Source organism: Oncorhynchus clarkii, chromosome 20, assembly GCF_045791955.1.
Source record: "Oncorhynchus clarkii lewisi isolate Uvic-CL-2024 chromosome 20, UVic_Ocla_1.0, whole genome shotgun sequence".
NCBI classification, from domain to species: Eukaryota; Metazoa; Chordata; class Actinopteri; order Salmoniformes; family Salmonidae; genus Oncorhynchus; species Oncorhynchus clarkii.
In genome coordinates, this window is record NC_092166.1 from 1,088,288 (window position 1) to 1,107,812 (window position 19,525).

A 19,525-nucleotide genomic window follows, 5' to 3' on the forward strand; every position below is an offset into this window, starting at 1 on the left:
TGTCTATAGACCATGTTAATACCCCTCTAGATGTCTATAGACCATGTTACTACCCCCTCTAGATGTCTATAGACCATGTTAATACCCCCTCTAGATGTCTATAGACCGTGTTAATACCCCCTCTAGATGTCTATAGACCATGTTAATACCCCCTCTAGATGTCTATAGACCATGTTAATACCCCCTCTAGATGTCTATAGACCATGTTAATACCCCCTCTAGATGTCTATAGACCATGTTAATACCCCCTCTAGATGACTATAGACCATGTTAATACCCCCTCTAGATGCCTATAGACCATGTAGACCATGTTAATACCCCCTCTAGATGACTATAGACCATGTTAATACCCCCTCTAGATGTCTATAGACCATGTTAATACCCCCTCTAGATGTCTATAGACCATGTTAATACCCCCTCTAGATGTCTATAGACCATGTTAATACCCCCTCTAGATGTCTATAGACCATGTTAATACCCCCTCTAGATGTCTGTAGACCATTTTAAGGAGTGTAAGACTGGCATCATCAACTCCTCTGCTCGGCTGATAGGCAAACTGAAATGGGTCAAGAAGCTTCTGGGTGATACTGAGAATATGACTGAGTTTCTCAAGATATTTCCTTCCTAAGGATGTCAAGGCGACAGGGCGGTAGTCATTCAGCACAGAGGGATTAGATGCTTTAGGAATTGATATAATTATTGAGTTTTTCCACAATACTGGCACGTGTTGCTGGTTGAGTGAGGATTGGGAAATGTCTGTAAAAACACCAGCCAGTTGTTCAGCACAGTGCTTTAACACATGCCCACTTATTTTGTTACATCCCCTGAACAACTTTAAAACATCAGGCTGTTTAACAACAACTCTCTCCAACATCAGACTGCTGAACAACAACTCTCTCTAACATCAGACTGCTGAACAACAACTCTCTCCAACATCAGACTGCTGAACAACAACTCTCTCCAACCTCAGACTGCTGAACAACAACTCTCTCCAACATCAGACTGCTGAACAACAACTCTCTCCAACATCAGACTGCTGAACAACAACTCTCTCTAACATCAGACTGCTGAACAACAACTCTCTCCAACATCAGACTGCTGAACAACAACTCTCTCCAACATCAGACTGTTGAACAACATCTCTCTCTAACATCAGACTGGTGAACAACAACTCTCTCCAACATCAGACTGGTGAACAACAACTCTCTCCAACATCAGACTGCTGAACAACAACTCTCTCCAACCTCAGACTGCTGAACAACAACTCTCTCCAACATCAGACTGGTGAACAACAACTCTCTCCAACATCAGACTGCTGATCAACAACTCTCTCTAACATCAGACTGTTGAACAACAACTCTCTCCAACATCAGACTGGTGATCAACAACTCTCTCCAACCTCAGACTGCTGATCAACAACTCTCTCTAACATCAGACTGCTGAACAACAACTCTCTCTAACATCAGACTGTTGAACAACAACTCTCTCTAACATCAGACTGCTGAACAACAACTCTCTCTAACATCAGACTGCTGAACAACAACTCTCTCTAACATCAGACTGTTGAACAACAACTCTCTCTAACATCAGACTGCTGAACAACAACTCTCTCCAACCTCAGACTGCTGAACAACAACTCTCTCATACATCAGACTGCTGAACAACAACTCTCTCTAACATCAGACTGCTGAACAACAACTCTCTCTAACATCAGACTGTTGAACAACAACTCTCTCATACATCAGACTGTTGGACAACAACTCTCTCTAACATCAGACTGCTGAACAACAACTCTCTCATACATCAGACTGCTGATCAACAACTCTCTCCAACATCAGACTGCTGAACAACAACTCTCTCCAACATCAGACTGCTGAACAACAACTCTCTCCAACCTCAGACTGCTGAACAACAACTCTCTCAAACATTTATGATGATGCTTCCATTTGTTTTACCTCCGACACAAAGTTGTCTGATTCAAATCTTGAGAAGAAAACATTCAGTTCATTAGCCATATGTTCTGGCCCTCATATCTCCCAAGGTCAGCACTAGTTTTCCCCTGCCTATGTGGGGGGCACTAGCCATGGATTTAATCCCTTGCCAGGTCACCCTTGTGCTTCCTGAGGAGAGGCTCCTCTCCACCCTTGTGCTTCCTGAGGAGAGGCTCCTCTCCACCATTGTGTTTCCTGAGGAGAGGCTCCTCTCCAACCTTGTGTTTCCTGAGGAGAGGCTCCTCTCCACCCTTGTATACCTCCTTGTCCACCAGTATGTCTTTTGATCTCACATTGTAGATCTCTTAAAGCCTGTCCATCACCCTCAGCATAAACTGATCTCACGTTGTACATCTCTTAAAGCCTGTTTATCACTCTCAGCATAAACTGCCTTCTTCCTATCAAGTTGTGATTTTAGATGTTTTGATACCCAAGGCTTATTGTTAAGGAAGATTTTATAGGTTTTAGTAGGAACAACTGACTCAAGACAGAAGTTAACAGTCTGAAACAACATCTGTGAGTTCATCAAGATCAGAGCTGCTGTCCTCAAATACCTACCCACATAGTACAGTCAAAACACCCCTGGAGAGCAAATACCTCCCACATAGTACAGTCAAAACACCCTGGAGACCAAATACATCCCACATGGTACAGTCAAAACACCCCTGGAGATCAAATACATCCCACATAGTAGTCAAAACACCCCTGGAGATCAAATACATCCCACATAGTACAGTCAAAACACCCTGGAGACCAGATACCTCCCACATAGTACAGTCAAAACACCCCTGGAGACCAAATACCTCCCACATAGTACAGTCAAAACACCCTGGAGACCAAATACATCCCACATGGTACAGTCAAAACACCCCTGGAGATCAAATACATCCCACATAGTACAGTCAAAACACCCTGGAGACCAGATACCTCCCACATAGTACAGTCAAAACACCCTGGAGACCAAATACATCCCACATGGTACAGTCAAAACACCCCTGGAGATCAAATACATCCCACATAGTAGTCAAAACACCCCTGGAGATCAAATACATCCCACATAGTACAGTCAAAACACCCTGGAGACCAGATACCTCCCACATAGTACAGTCAAAACACCCCTGGAGACCAAATACCTCCCACATAGTACAGTCAAAACACCCTGGAGACCAAATACCTCCCACATAGTACAAATACATAGTACAGTCAAAACACCCTGGTGACCAAATACCTCCCACATGGTACAGTCAAAACACCCCTGGAGAGCAGATACCTCCCACATAGTACAGTCAAAACACCCCTGGAGACCAAATACCTCCCACATAGTACAGTCAAAACACCCTGGAGACCAAATACCTCCCACATAGTACAGTCAAACCACCCCTGGAGACCAAATACCTCCCACATAGTACAGTCAGACCACCCCTGGAGACCAAATACCTCCCACATAGTACAGTCAAACCACCCCTGGAGACCAAATACCTCCCACATAGTACAGTCCAAACACACCTGGAGACCAAATACCTCCCACATGGTACAGTCAAAACACCCCTGGAGATCAAATACATCCCACATAGTAGTCAAAACACCCCTGGAGATCAAATACATCCCACATAGTACAGTCAAAACACCCTGGAGACCAGATACCTCCCACATGGTACAGTCAAAACACCCCTGGAGATCAAATACATCCCACATAGTAGTCAAAACACCCCTGGAGATCAAATACATCCCACATAGTACAGTCAAAACACCCTGGAGACCAGATACCTCCCACATAGTACAGTCAAAACACCCCTGGAGACCAAATACCTCCCACATAGTACAGTCAAAACACCCTGGAGACCAAATACATCCCACATGGTACAGTCAAAACACCCCTGGAGATCAAATACATCCCACATAGTAGTCAAAACACCCCTGGAGATCAAATACATCCCACATAGTACAGTCAAAACACCCTGGAGACCAGATACCTCCCACATAGTACAGTCAAAACACCCTGGAGACCAAATACATCCCACATGGTACAGTCAAAACACCCCTGGAGATCAAATACATCCCACATAGTAGTCAAAACACCCCTGGAGATCAAATACATCCCACATAGTACAGTCAAAACACCCTGGAGACCAGATACCTCCCACATAGTACAGTCAAAACACCCCTGGAGACCAAATACCTCCCACATAGTACAGTCAAAACACCCTGGAGACCAAATACCTCCCACATAGTACAAATACATAGTACAGTCAAAACACCCTGGTGACCAAATACCTCCCACATGGTACAGTCAAAACACCCCTGGAGAGCAGATACCTCCCACATAGTACAGTCAAAACACCCCTGGAGACCAAATACCTCCCACATAGTACAGTCAAAACACCCTGGAGACCAAATACCTCCCACATAGTACAGTCAAACCACCCCTGGAGACCAAATACCTCCCACATAGTACAGTCAGACCACCCCTGGAGACCAAATACCTCCCACATAGTACAGTCAAACCACCCCTGGAGACCAAATACCTCCCACATAGTACAGTCCAAACACACCTGGAGACCAAATACCTCCCACATGGTACAGTCAAAACACACCTGGAGACCAAATACCTCCCACATGGTACAGTCAAAACACCCCTGGAGACAAGTGATACTGTTGTCGTTCCAGATCTGGACAGTTTCAACTGTGGGTTTCTCCCTCTCCAGGAGCCGACAGTAGGTTGGCCTGAGGTAGTTTTAACTGTGGATTTCTCCTTCTCCAGGAGCCGACAGTAGGTTAGCCTGAGGTAGTTTTAACTGTGGGTTTCTCCTTCTCCAGTAGCCGACAGTAGGTTGGCCTGAGGAAGTTTTAACTGTGGGTTTCTCCTTCTCCAGGAGCCGACAGTAGGTTGGCCTGAGGAAGTTTTAACTGTGGGTTTCTCCTTCTCCAGGAGCCGACAGTAGGTTGGCCTGAGGTAGACCACAATGTGGTCTGATGTCCCCAGGGGAGGTCTGGTGATGGCAGAAAACACATTTGGTGTTGTCCCATAGCACAAATCAAGAGTCTTATTTTTCCTAGTGTGACATTTCACATACTGGTGGTATGTGCGCAGGACTTTGTGCAAGGTACAGTTGTTAAAATACCCTAAAATACATTTTGGTGCGTCGGGGGAGATGGATTCCAGTTTCTGTGACAGATTATGAATCATCTCTGATGCCTTTGTTATATTAACTTTAGATTGAATGTACACAACGGTAACAGACAATTGGGGGAACTCACGGGGCAGATAGTAGGGCAGATAGTAGGGCAGATAGTAGGGTAGTTAGTAGGGCAGATAGTAGGGCAGATAGTAGGGCAGATAGTAGGGAAGAGGGGCAGATAGTAGGGAAGAGGGGCAGATAGTAGGGTCGCAGTGACACAGAAAGCAGTTCAATATCGGGGGTACAGAGTCTCTCTCTTACCAGGATCCATTTATACCACTGGTCCCTGACGAGCAGGCAGACGCCCCCGCCGTGAAGTTTCCCTGTGACTGTCAGATCACGGTCCGCTCTGACCAGAGTGAAGCCGGCCGGCTCCACTTCCCTGTCTGGGGCTCTGTCATCCAGCCAAGTCTCAGTCAACGCCAGCAAACAGGCCTCCCGATATTCGTGTTGGAAGCGCAGATTGGCTGACAGCTCATCCACTTTCCCCCTCAGTGACCTGGCATTAATCAGAAGGTGGTGGGTAAGAGAAGTCTTTGTCTGATTCCCCCGCGTTTTCCACATTTACATTTGGGATTGTAATCCACTCACAGACAATCAGGGATTAGATGTGCCATTGGGATACCCATCGCGTTTGTGTTTGAGTTGCATTGAACTCCCTGCTGTATTGGATTCCGTTGCCAGCAGCGTTTTCATCATTTAGTCCGTTTGTACACCAACAACAAGATCAGTCCAATACCCCACCACTGTGAATCCATGGTTGGCAGATTGTTTGTAAACTAAGTGTACAAATTAAAAACATAAAAGAACGCCACACTAAACGCCACGCCACACTGCAGGTCGCACCAGAGCCGTGCCCAACACTGGTTGAACCCAATGTCACGGCCCTTATCTGCTGGTTGAACCCAATGTCACGGCACTTATCTGCTGGTTGAACCCAATGTCACGGCCCTTATCTGCTGGTTGAACCCAATGTCACGGCACTTATCTGCTGGTTGAACCCAATGTCACAGCCCTTATCTGCTGGTTGAACCCAATGTCGTTGTCCTCATCTTCTGGTTGAACCCAATGTCACGGCCCTTATCTGCTGGTTGAACCCAATGTCACAGCTCTTATCTATTGGTTGAACCCAATGTCACGGCCCTTATCTGCTGGTTGAACCCAATGTCACGGCCCTTATCTGCTGGTTGAACCCAATGTCGTTGTCCTCATCATCTGGTTGAACCCAATGTCACGGCCCTTATCTGCTGGTTGAACCCGATGTCACGGCCCTTATCTGCTGGTTGAACCCAATGTCGTTGTCCTCATCTTCTGGTTGAACCCAATGTCACGGCCCTTATCTGCTGGTTGAACCCAATGTCACAGCTCTTATCTGTTGGTTGAGCCCAATGTCACGGCCTTTATCTGCTGGTTGAACCCAATGTCACAGCTCTTATCTATTGGTTGAACCCAATGTCACAGCCCTTATCTGCTGGTTGAGCCCAATGTCACAGCTCTTATCTACTGGTTGAACGCTTTGCTCTTCTATGTCTGAACATCAATGTGTTCAGGTTTCAGGTCAGCCTCCTCATCTGTTCTCTCTGTCTTCAGGATTCAGATCAGATTCCTGATCTGTTCTCTCTGTCTGTGTGTTTAGGTACTCCCACCATTTGTGTAACTGTCTGGGCTGCTCTGAGGCTTCACTTTGACGACACAAGGTACGTCCAAACCAGGGTTACATCTTTACATGACTCATGTAAAGATGTTTACAACAGACCTAGGAACTGCACATTCACTGTCTGTTTATACCTCAATAACAAACTTGTGAACTTTTGAATAAAGAAAGTCTGCACATGACATATGCTGCTTCCAAGCTTTTTAATGTACTTCCTTTAGCCTGTACCAGGTGAAGGTATTTTAATGTACTTCCTTTAGCCTGTACCAGGTGAAGGTTTTTAATGTACTTCCTTTAGCCTGTACCAGGTGAAGGTATTTTAATGTACTTCCTTTAGCCTGTACCAGGTGAAGGTTTTTAATGTACTTCCTTTAGCCTGTACCAGGTGAAGGTTTTTAATGTACTTCCTTTAGCCTGTACCAGGTATTTTAATGTACTTCCTTTAGCTTGTACCAGGTGAAGGTATTTTAATGTACTTCCTTTAGCCTGTACCAGGTGAAGGTTTTTAATGTACTTCCTTTAGCCTGTACCAGGTGAAGGTATTTTAATGTACTTCCTTTAGCCTGTACCAGGTGAAGGTTTTTAATGTACTTCCTTTAGCCTGTACCAGGTGAAGGTTTTTAATGTACTTCCTTTAGCCTGTACCAGGTGAAGGTTTTTAATGTACTTCCTTTAGCCTGTACCAGGTGAAGGTTTTTAATGTACTTCCTTTAGCCTGTACCAGGTGAAGGTATTTTAATGTACTTCCTTTAGCCTGTACCAGGTGAAGGTTTTTTAATGTACTTCCTTTAGCCTGTACCAGGTATTTTAATGTAATTCCTTTAGCCTGTACCAGGTGAAGGTATTTTAATGTACTTCCTTTAGCCTGTACCAGGTGAAGGTTTTTAATGTACTTCCTTTAGCCTGTACCAGGTGAAGGTTTTTAATGTACTTCCTTTAGCCTGTACCAGGTGAAGGTTTTTAATGTACTTCCTTTAGCCTGTACCAGGTGAAGGTTTTTAATGTACTTCCTTTAGCCTGTACCAGGTGAAGGTATTTTAATGTACTTCCTTTAGCCTGTACCAGGTGAAGGTTTTTAATGTACTTCCTTTAGCCTGTACCAGGTATTTTAATGTAATTCCTTTAGCCTGTACCAGGTGAAGGTATTTTAATGTACTTCCTTTAGCCTGTACCAGGTGAAGGTTTTTAATGTACTTCCTTTAGCCTGTACCAGGTGAAGGTTTTTAATGTACTTCCTTTAGCCTGTACCAGGTGAAGGTATTTTAATGTACTTCCTTTAGCCTGTACCAGGTGAAGGTATTTTAATGTACTTCCTTTAGCCTGTACCAGGTGAAGGTATTTTAATGTAATTCCTTTAGCCTGTACCAGGTGAAGGTATTTTAATGTACTTCCTTTAGCCTGTACCAGGTGAAGGTTTTTAATGTAATTCCTTTAATAACCTGTACCAGGTGAAGGTTTTTAATGTAATTCCTTTAATAACCTGTACCAGGTGAAGGTATTTTAATGTAATTCCTTTAATAACCTGTACCAGGTGAAGGTATTTTATTGTACTTCCTTTAGCCTGTACCAGGTGAAGGTATTTTATTGTACTTCCTTTAGCCTGTACCAGGTGAAGGTTTTTAATGTAATTCCTTTAATAACCTGTACCAGGTGAAGGCTATATCACAGCCTAATATATTTATTTATTATCGCTGATGTGATGTCATCGTTTAGAACCTTATAATATGTATAATAATAATTGTGTCCCAAACGGAGCCCTATTCCCTATATAGTGCCCTATTCCCTATGGGCCCTGGTCATACGCACTATAAAGGGCATAGGTTGCCTTTTGGGACAATATCACTCTCACCCCCTGCTGTGTCTCTTGTCCTGTACCCTGTAGTTGCTGGGATACCAACAACACCACTGCCCTCTGGTGGGTGATCAAGGGACCTACGGTCGTCTCCATCATGGTGGGTGGAACAGGCTTTATCACGGCTGACCCAAATGGAACCCTATTCCCTAGATCAGTGGTTCTCAAACTGTGGGTCAAAGGGTCGGGCGGGGGGGGGGGGGGGGGGGCGCTGAGTTTAAGGAACTCAGTCAGGCTTTCAACTTCCTCTTGAAAGTAGTAATAGTAGAATAGACAAGGTTTAGTTCTTCCTCTTAGACCTTAGAGAGCTATTATATAACGGTGGTAGACCTGATAACCAATGACGATGAGAGCCTATAGGGAGGAGGTCAGAGACCTGATAACCAACAACGATGAGAGCCTATAGGGAGGAGGTCAGAGACCTGATAACCAACAACGATGAGAGCCTATAGGGAGGAGGTCAGAGACCTGATAACCAACAACGATGAGAGCCTGAGCTATTATATAACGGTGGTAGACCTGATAACCAATGACAATGAGAGCCTATAGGGAGGAGGTCAGAGACCTGATAGCCAACAACGATGAGAGCCTATAGGGAGGAGGTCAGAGACCTGATAACCAATGACAATGAGAGCCTATAGGGAGGAGGTCAGAGACCTGATAACCAACAACGATGAGAGCCTATAGGGAGGAGGTCAGAGACCTGATAACCAACAACGATGAGAGCCTATAGGGAGGAGGTCAGAGACCTGATAACCAATGACAATGAGAGTCTATAAAGAGGAGGTCAGAGACCTGATAACCAACAACAATGAGAGCCTATAGGGAGGAGGTCAGAGACCTGATAACCAATGACAATGAGAGCCTATAGGGAGGAGGTCAGAGACCTGATAACCAACAACGATGAGAGCCTATAGGGAGGAGGTCAGAGACCTGATAACCAACAACGATGAGAGCCTATAGGGAGGAGGTCAGAGACCTGATAACCAATGACAATGAGAGTCTATAAAGAGGAGGTCAGAGACCTGATAACCAACAACGATGAGAGCCTATAGGGAGGAGGTCAGAGACCTGATAACCAACAATGATGAGAGCCTATAGGGAGGAGGTCAGAGACCTGATAACCAATGACAATGAGAGCCTATAGGGAGGAGGTCAGAGACCTGATAACCAACAACGATGAGAGCCTATAGGGAGGAGGTCAGAGACCTGATAACCAACAACGATGAGAGCCTATAGGGAGGAGGTCAGAGACCTGATAACCAATGACAATGAGAGCCTATAGGGAGGAGGTCAGAGACCTGATAACCAACAACGATGAGAGCCTATAGGGAGGAGGTCAGAGACCTGATAACCAACAACGATGAGAGCCTATAGGGAGGAGGTCAGAGACCTGATAACCAATGACAATGAGAGTCTATAAAGAGGAGGTCAGAGACCTGATAACCAACAACAATGAGAGCCTATAGGGAGGAGGTCAGAGACCTGATAACCAATGACAATGAGAGCCTATAGGGAGGAGGTCAGAGACCTGATAACCAACAACGATGAGAGCCTATAGGGAGGAGGTCAGAGACCTGATAACCAACAACGATGAGAGCCTATAGGGAGGAGGTCAGAGACCTGATAACCAATGACAATGAGAGTCTATAAAGAGGAGGTCAGAGACCTGATAACCAACAACGATGAGAGCCTATAGGGAGGAGGTCAGAGACCTGATAACCAACAATGATGAGAGCCTATAGGGAGGAGGTCAGAGACCTGATAACCAATGACAATGAGAGCCTATAGGGAGGAGGTCAGAGACCTGATAACCAACAACGATGAGAGCCTATAGGGAGGAGGTCAGAGACCTGGCAGTGTGGTGCCAGGACAACAACCTCTCCCTCAATGTCAGCAAGACAAAGGAGCTGATTGTGGACTACAGGAAACGGAGGGCCGAGCACACCCCCATCCACATTGACGAGGCAGTGGTGGATCGGATCAAGAGATTCAAGTTCTTCAGGGCTCCCGAGTGGCGCAGCAGTCTATATGCATCTCAGTGCCGGATCCAGGCTGTATCACCGTGATTGGGAGTCCCATAGGTCAGCGCACAATTGGCCCAGCGTCGTCTGGGTTTGGCCGGGGTAGGCCGTCATTGTAAATAAGAATTTCTTCTTAACTGACTTGCCTACTTAAATGAAGGTTACATTTTTTTAACTTTTTTTTTTACAAATTTAAATATCACTAAGAAATTAACATGGTCCACACACCAACACAGTCGTGAAGAAGGCACGACAACGCCTCTTCCCCCTCAGGAGGCTGAAAAGATTTGGTATGGGTCCTCAGATCCTCAAAAAGTTATACAGCTGCACCATTGAGAGCATCTTGACTGGCTGCATCACCGCCTGGTATGTCAACTCTTTGGCATCCATCCGCAAGGCGCTACAGAGGGTAGTGTGTATGGCCCAGTACTGGGGCCAAGCTTCCTGACATCCAGGACCTCTATACCAGGCGGTGTCAGAGGAAGGCCCTAAAAATGGTCAAAGACTCCAGCCACATAGACTGTTCTCTCTGCTACCGCACGTAAGGCGGTACCAATGTACCAAGTCTGGAACCACAGGCCCCAAACAGCTTCTACTCCCAACCCTGTAAGTCTGCTAAATAGTTAACCAACAGCTACCCGGACTATCTGCATTGACCCTTTTTGCACAAACTATTTTGATTCATTAAATTAAATCACATTTTATTGGTCAAATGCGCCGAATACAACAGGTATTCGGCACTAAAGCAAAGTACCATGTTTTTTAAAGTAACACAATAAAATAACAATAACGAGGCTATAAACAGGGGGTACCGGTACAGAGTCAATGTGCAGGTTAGTCGAGGTAATTTGTACTTGTAGGTATGGGTAAAGTGACTATGCATATGTAATAAGCAGCGAGTAGCAGCAGTGTAAAAACAAATGGCGGAGGGTGGGGGTTGTCAATGTAAATAATCCAGGTGGCTAATTGATTAATTGTTCAGCAGTCTTATGGCTTATGGGTTAGAAGGTGTTAAGGAGCCTTTTGGTCCTAGACTTGGTGCTCTGGTAAGGCTTGCCGTGCAGTAGCAGAGAGAACAGTCTAGGACTTGGGGCTTCCTCTGACACCACCTAGTATATTGGTCCTGGATGGCAGAAAGCTTGGCCCCAGTGTTGTACTGGTTCATATGCACTTCCCTCTGTAGCGCCTTATGGTCAGATGCTGAGCAGTTACCATACCAGGCGGTGATGCAAGCGGTCAGAATGCTCTCGATGGTGCAGCTGTAGAACTTTTTGAGGATCTCATGCCAATCTCCTGAGGGGGAAAAGGTTTTGTCGTGCCCTCTTCACGTCTGTCTTGGTGTGTTTGGACCATGAGAGCTCGTTGGTGATGTGGACACCAAGGAACTTGAATCTCTCGACCTGCTGCACTGCAGCCCCGTTGTTGTTAATGGGGGCCTGTTCGGCCCACCTTTTCCTGTAGTCCACAATCAGCTCCTTTGTCTTGATCACATTGAGGGAGAGGTTGTTGTCCTGGCACCACACTGCCAGGTCTCTGACCTGCTCCCTAAGGGCTGTCTCATCGTTGTCAGTGATCAGACCTACCACTGTTTTGTCGTCATCAAACTTAATGATGATATTAGAGTCGTGTTTGGCCAAGCAGTCGTGGTTGAACAGGGAGTACAGGAGGGAATTGAGCACGAACCCCTGAGGGGCCCCCGTGTTGAGGATCAGCGTGGCAGATGTGTTGTTACCTGGGGGGCGGCTCGTCAGGAAGTCCAGGATCCAGTTGCAGAGGGAGGTGTTTAGTCCCAGGGTCCTTAGCATAGTGATGAGCTTTGAGGGCACTATGGTGTTGAACGCTGAGCTGTAGTCGATGAACAGCATTCTCACATAGGTGTTCCTTTTATCCATGTGGGAAAAGGCAGTGTGGGGTGCAATAGAGACTGCATCACCTGTGGATTTGTTAGGGCGGTATGTGAATTGGAGTGGGTCTAGGGTTTCTGGGATGATGGTGTTGATGTGAGCCATTACCAGCCTTTCAAAGCACTTTATGGCTACCGATGTGAGTGCTACAGGTCAGTAGTCATTTAGACAGGTTACCTTCGCTTCTTTGGTCACAGGGACTATGGTGGTCTACTTGAAACATGTAGGCATTACAGACTCGGACAGGGAGATGTTGAAGATGTCAGTGAAGACACTTGACAGTTTTTATCTTATTTTGTATTTCACCTTTATTTAACCAGGTATTTATATATATAACCCTTTATTTAACCAGGTATTTATATATTATATATATAACCCTAACCCTTTATTTAACCAGGTATTTATATATATAACCCTTTATTTAACCAGGTATTTATATATATAACCCTAACCCTTTATTTAACCAGGTATTTATATATATAACCCTTTATTTAACCAGGTATTTATATATATAACCCTTTATTTAACCAGGTATTTATATATATATATATAACCCTTTATTTAACCAGGTATTTATATATATAACCCTTTATTTAACCAGGTATTTATATATATAACTCTTTATTTAACCAGGTATTTATATATATATATATAACCCTTTATTTAACCAGGTATTTATATATATAACCCTTTATTTAACCAGGTATTTATATATATAACCCTTTATTTAACCAGGTATTTATATATATATATATAACCCTTTATTTAACCAGGTATTTATATATATATAACCCTTTATTTAACCAGGTATTTATATATATAACCCTAACCCTTTATTTAACCAGGTATTTATATATATAACCCTAACCCTTTATTTAACCAGGTATTTATATATATAACCCTTTATTTAACCAGGTATTTATATATATAACCCTTTATTTAACCAGGTATTTATATATATAACCCTTTATTTAATCAGGTATTTATATATATAACCCTTTATTTAACCAGGTATTTATATATATATATAACCCTTTATTTAACCAGGTATTTATATATATAACTCTTTATTTAACCAGGTATTTATATATATAACCCTTTATTTAACCAGGTATTTATATATATAACCCTAACCCTTTATTTAACCAGGTATTTATATATATAACCCTAACCCTTTATTTAACCAGGTATTTATATATATAACCCTTTATTTAACCAGGTATTTATATATATAACCCTTTATTTAACCAGGTATTTATATATATAACCCTTTATTTAACCAGGTATTTATATATATAACTCTTTATTTAACCAGGTATTTATATATATAACCCTTTATTTAACCAGGTATTTATATATATAACCCTAACCCTTTATTTAACCAGGTATTTATATATATAACCCTTTATTTAACCAGGTATTTATATATATAACCCTTTATTTAACCAGGTATTTATATATATAACCCTTTATTTAACCAGGTATTTATATATATAACCCTAACCCTTTATTTAACCAGGTATTTATATATATAACCCTAACCCTTTATTTAACCAGGTATTTATATATATAACCCTTTATTTAACCAGGTATTTATATATATATATAACCCTTTATTTAACCAGGTATTTATATATATAACTCTTTATTTAACCAGGTATTTATATATATAACCCTTTATTTAACCAGGTATTTATATATATAACCCTAACCCTTTATTTAACCAGGTATTTATATATATAACCCTTTATTTAACCAGGTATTTATATATATAACCCTTTATTTAACCAGGTATTTATATATATAACCCTTTATTTAACCAGGTATTTATATATATAACCCTTTATTTAACCAGGTATTTATATATATAACCCTTTATTTAACCAGGTATTTATATATATAACCCTAACCCTTTATTTAACCAGGTATTTATATATATAACCCTAACCCTTTATTTAACCAGGTATTTATATATATAACCCTAACCCTTTATTTAACCAGGTATTTATATATATAACCCTTTATTTAACCAGGTATTTATATATATATATAACCCTTTATTTAACCAGGTATTTATATATATAACTCTTTATTTAACCAGGTATTTATATATATAACCCTTTATTTAACCAGGTATTTATATATATAACCCTAACCCTTTATTTAACCAGGTATTTATATATATAACCCTAACCCTTTATTTAACCAGGTATTTATATATATAACCCTTTATTTAACCAGGTATTTATATATATAACCCTTTATTTAACCAGGTATTTATATATATAACCCTTTATTTAACCAGGTATTTATATATATAACCCTAACCCTTTATTTAACCAGGTATTTATATATATAACCCTTTATTTAACCAGGTATTTATATATATATATAACCCTTTATTTAACCAGGTATTTATATATATAACCCTTTATTTAACCAGGTATTTATATATATAACCCTTTATTTAACCAGGTATTTATATATATATATAACCCTTTATTTAACCAGGTATTTATATATATAACTCTTTATTTAACCAGGTATTTATATATATAACCCTTTATTTAACCAGGTATTTATATATATAACCCTTTATTTAACCAGGTATTTATATATATAACCCTTTATTTAACCAGGTATTTATATATATAACCCTAACCCTTTATTTAACCAGGTATTTATATATATAACCCTTTATTTAACCAGGTATTTATATATATAACCCTTTATTTAACCAGGTATTTATATATATAACCCTTTATTTAACCAGGTATTTATATATATAACCCTTTATTTAACCAGGTATTTATATATTATATATAACCCTTTATTTAACCAGGTATTTATATATATAACCCTTTATTTAACCAGGTATTTATATATATAACCCTTTATTTAACCAGGTATTTATATATATAACCCTAACCCTTTATTTAACCATGTATTTATATATATAACCCTAACCCTTTATTTAACCAGGTATTTATATATATAACCCTAACCCTTTATTTAACCATGTATTTATATATATAACCCTAACCCTTTATTTAACCAGGTATTTATATATATAACCCTAACCCTTTATTTAACCAGGTATTTATATATATAACCCTAACCCTTTATTTAACCAGGTAGGCCAGTTGAGAACAAGTCCTCATTTACAACTGTGACCTGGCCAAGATAAAGCAAAGTAGTTCGACAAAAACAACAACACAGAGATACACATAAACAAACATACAGTCAAACACACAAAAGAAAATAAAAATATAAATATATATGTACAGTGTGTGCAAATGTAGGAGATTAGGGAGGAAGGCAATAAATAGGCCATAGAGGTGAAAATAATTACAATTTAGCATTAACACTGGAGTGATAGATGTGCAGATGACGATGTGCAAATAGAGATACTGGGGTGCAAAAGAGCAAGCAGATAAATAACAATATGGGGATGAGGTAGTTGGGTGGGCTATTTACAGATTGGCTGTGTACAGCTTTAGAGATTTTTGCAATTCGTTCCAGTCATTGGCAGCAGAGAACTGTAAGGAAATGCCAAAGGAAGTGTTGGCCGGGTGTTGCTATGGTCACCAGTGAGCTGAGATAAGGTGGGGCTTACCTAGCAGAGACTTATAGATGACCTGGTGCCAGTGGGTTTGGCGACGGATATGTAGTGAGGGCCAGCCAACGAGAGCATACAGGTCGCAGTGGTGGGTAGTATATGGGGCTTTGGTGATAAAACAGATGGCACTGTGATAGACTAAATCCAGTTTGCTGAGCAGAGTGTTGGAGGCTATTTTATAGATGACATCACCGATGTCAAGGATTGGTAGGATAGTCTGTTTTATGAGGGTATGTTTGACAGCATGAGTGAAGGAGGCTTTGTTGCGAAATAGGAAGCCGATTCTAGATTTAATTTTGGATTGGAGATGCTTAATGTGAGTCTGGAAGGAGAGTTTACAGTCTAACCAGACACCTAGGTATTTGTAGTTGTCCACATATTCTAGGTCAGAAACGTCCGGAATAGTGATGCTTGTCGGGCTGGAGGGTGCGGGCAGCGATCGGTTGAACAGCATGCGTTTAGTTTTACTAGCGTTTAAGAGCAGTTGGAGGCCACGGAAGGAGAGTTGTATGGCATTGAAGCTCGTCTGGAGGTTAGTTAACACAGTGTCCAAAGAAGGACCAGATGTATACAGAATGGTGTCGTCTGCATAGAGGTGGATCAGAGAATCACCAGCAGCAAGAGTGACATCATTGATATATACAGAGAAAAGAGTCGGCCCGAGAATTGAACCCTGTGGCACCCCCACAGAGACTGCCAGAGGTCCGGACAACAGGCCCTCCGATTTGACACACTGAGCTCTATCTGAGAAGTAGTTAGTGAACCAGGCCAGACAGTCATTTGAGAAATCAAGGTTATTGAGTCTGCCGATAAGAATGCGGTGATTGACAGAGTCGAAAGCCTTGGCCAGGTCGATGAAGACGGCTGCACAGTACACAGTCTTTTATCGATGGTGGTTATAATATTGTTTAGGAGCGTGACTGAGCGTGGCTGAGGTGAACCCATGACCAGCTCGGAAACCAGATTGCATAATGGAGAAGGTACGGTGGGATTCAAAATGGTCAGTGATCTGTTTGTTAACTTGGCTTTCAAAGACTTTAGAACGGCAGGGCAGGATGGATATAGGTCTGTAATAGTTTGGGTCCTGAGGCAGGGCAGGATGGATATAGGTCTGTAATAGTTTGGGTCTAGAGGCAGGGCAGGATGGATATAGGTCTGTAATAGTTTGGGTCTAGAGGCAGGGCAGGATGGATATAGCTCTGTAACAGTTTGGGTCTAGAGGCAGGGCAGGATGGATATAGGTCTGTAACAGTTTGGGTCTAGAGGCAGGGCAGGATGGATATAGGTCTATAACAGTTTGGGTCTAGAGGCAGGGTAGGATGGATATAGGTCTGTAACAGTTTGGGTCTAGAGGCAGGGCAGGATGGATATAGGTCTGTAATAGTTTGGGTCTAGAGGCAGGGCAGGATGGATATAGGTCTGTAACAGTTTGGGTCTAGAGGCAGGGCAGGATGGATATAGGTCTGTAACAGTTTGGGTCTAGAGGCAGGGCAGGATGGATATAGGTCTGTAATAGTTTGGGTCTAGAGAGGCAGGGCAGGATGGATATAGGTCTGTAACAGTTTGGGTCTAGAGGCAGGGCAGGATGGATATAGGTCTGTAATAGTTTGGGTCTAGAGGCAGGGCAGGATGGATATAGGTCTGTAATAGTTTGGGTCTAGAGGCAGGGCAGGATGGATATAGCTCTGTAACAGTTTGGGTCTAGAGGCAGGGCAGGATGGATATAGGTCTGTAACAGTTTGGGTCTAGAGGCAGGGCAGGATGGATATAGGTCTATAACAGTTTGGGTCTAGAGGCAGGGTAGGATGGATATAGGTCTGTAACAGTTTGGGTCTAGAGGCAGGGCAGGATGGATATAGGTCTGTAATAGTTTGGGTCTAGAGGCAGGGCAGGATGGATATAGGTCTGTAACAGTTTGGGTCTAGAGGCAGGGCAGGATGGATATAGGTCTGTAACAGTTTGGGTCTAGAGGCAGGGCAGGATGGATATAGGTCTGTAATAGTTTGGGTCTAGAGAGGCAGGGCAGGATGGATATAGGTCTGTAATAGTTTGGGTCTAGAGGCAGGCCAGGATGGATATAGGTCTGTAATAGTTTGGGTCTAGAGGCAGGGCAGGATGGATATAGGTCTGTAATAGTTTGGGTCTAGAGGCAGGGCAGGATGGATATAGGTATGTAATAGTTTGGGTCTAGAGGCAGGGCAGGATGGATATAGGTCTGTAATAGTTTGGGTCTAGAGGCAGGGCAGGATGGATATAGGTCTGTAATAGTTTGGGTCTAGAGGCAGCGCAGGATGGATATAGGTCTGTAATAGTTTGGGTCTAGAGGCAGGGCAGGATGGATATAGGTCTGTAATAGTTTGGGTCTAGAGGCAGGCCAGGATGGATATAGGTCTGTAATAGTTTGGGTCTAGAGGCAGGGCAGGATGGATATAGGTCTGTAATAGTTTGGGTCTAGAGGCAGGGCAGGATGGATATATAGGTCTGTAATAGTTTGGGTCTAGAGGCAGGGCAGGATGGATATAGGTCTGTAACATTTTGGGTCTAGAGGCAGGGCAGGATGGATATAGGTCTGTAACAGTTTGGGTCGAGAGGCAGGGCAGGATGGATATAGGTCTGTAACAGTTTGGGTCTAGAGGCAGGGCAGGATGGATATAGGTCTATAACAGTTTGGGTCTAGAGGCAGGGCAGGATGGATATAGGTCTATAACAGTTTGGGTCTAGAGGCAGGGCAGGATGGATATAGGTCTGTAACAGTTTGGGTCTAGAGTGTCTCCCCCTTTGAAGAGGGGGATGACCGCGGCAGCTTTCCAATCTTTGGGGATGAAAGAGAGGTTGAATAAGCTAGTAAAATGGGTTTGCAACCATTTCTGCGGATAATTTTAGGAAGAGAGGGTTCTGATTGTCTAGCCCAGCTGATTTGTAGGGATCCATATTTTGCAGCTCTTTCAGAACATCGGGTGAAGGAGAAGCGGGGGGTGCAAGTTGCTGCCGGGGGTGTTGAGATGTTGGCCGGGGTAGGGGTAACCAGGTGGAAAGCATGGCCAGCGGTGGAAGAATTGCTTATTGAAATGATCGATTATCGTAGATTTAACGGTGGTGACAGTGTTTCCTAGCCTCAGTGCAATGGGCAGCTGGGAGGAGGTGCTCTTATTCTCCATGGACTTTACAGTGTCCCAAAACGTTTTGGAATTAGTGCTACAGGAAGCAAATTTCTGTTTGAAAAAGCTAGCCTTAGCTTTCCTATCTGAGTGTATTAGTTCCTGACTTCCCTGAACAGTTGCATATCGCGGGGGCTATTCAAT

At 42.6% G+C, this 19,525-nt stretch overlaps 1 protein-coding gene across 1 annotated transcript in view; it reads left to right on the plus strand.

The window, feature by feature from the left end:
• The window catches only part of LOC139377198 (adenylate cyclase activating polypeptide 1a (pituitary) receptor type I), an 87,627-nt gene that overhangs the window by 48,173 nt on the left and 19,929 nt on the right, over positions 1 to 19,525 (plus strand). The window contains exons 8-9 of the mRNA XM_071120198.1: positions 6,807 to 6,867; positions 8,707 to 8,776. Coding sequence (XP_070976299.1) covers positions 6,807 to 6,867; positions 8,707 to 8,776 — 131 coding nt within the window. The remainder of the gene's footprint in view (positions 1 to 6,806; positions 6,868 to 8,706; positions 8,777 to 19,525) is intronic.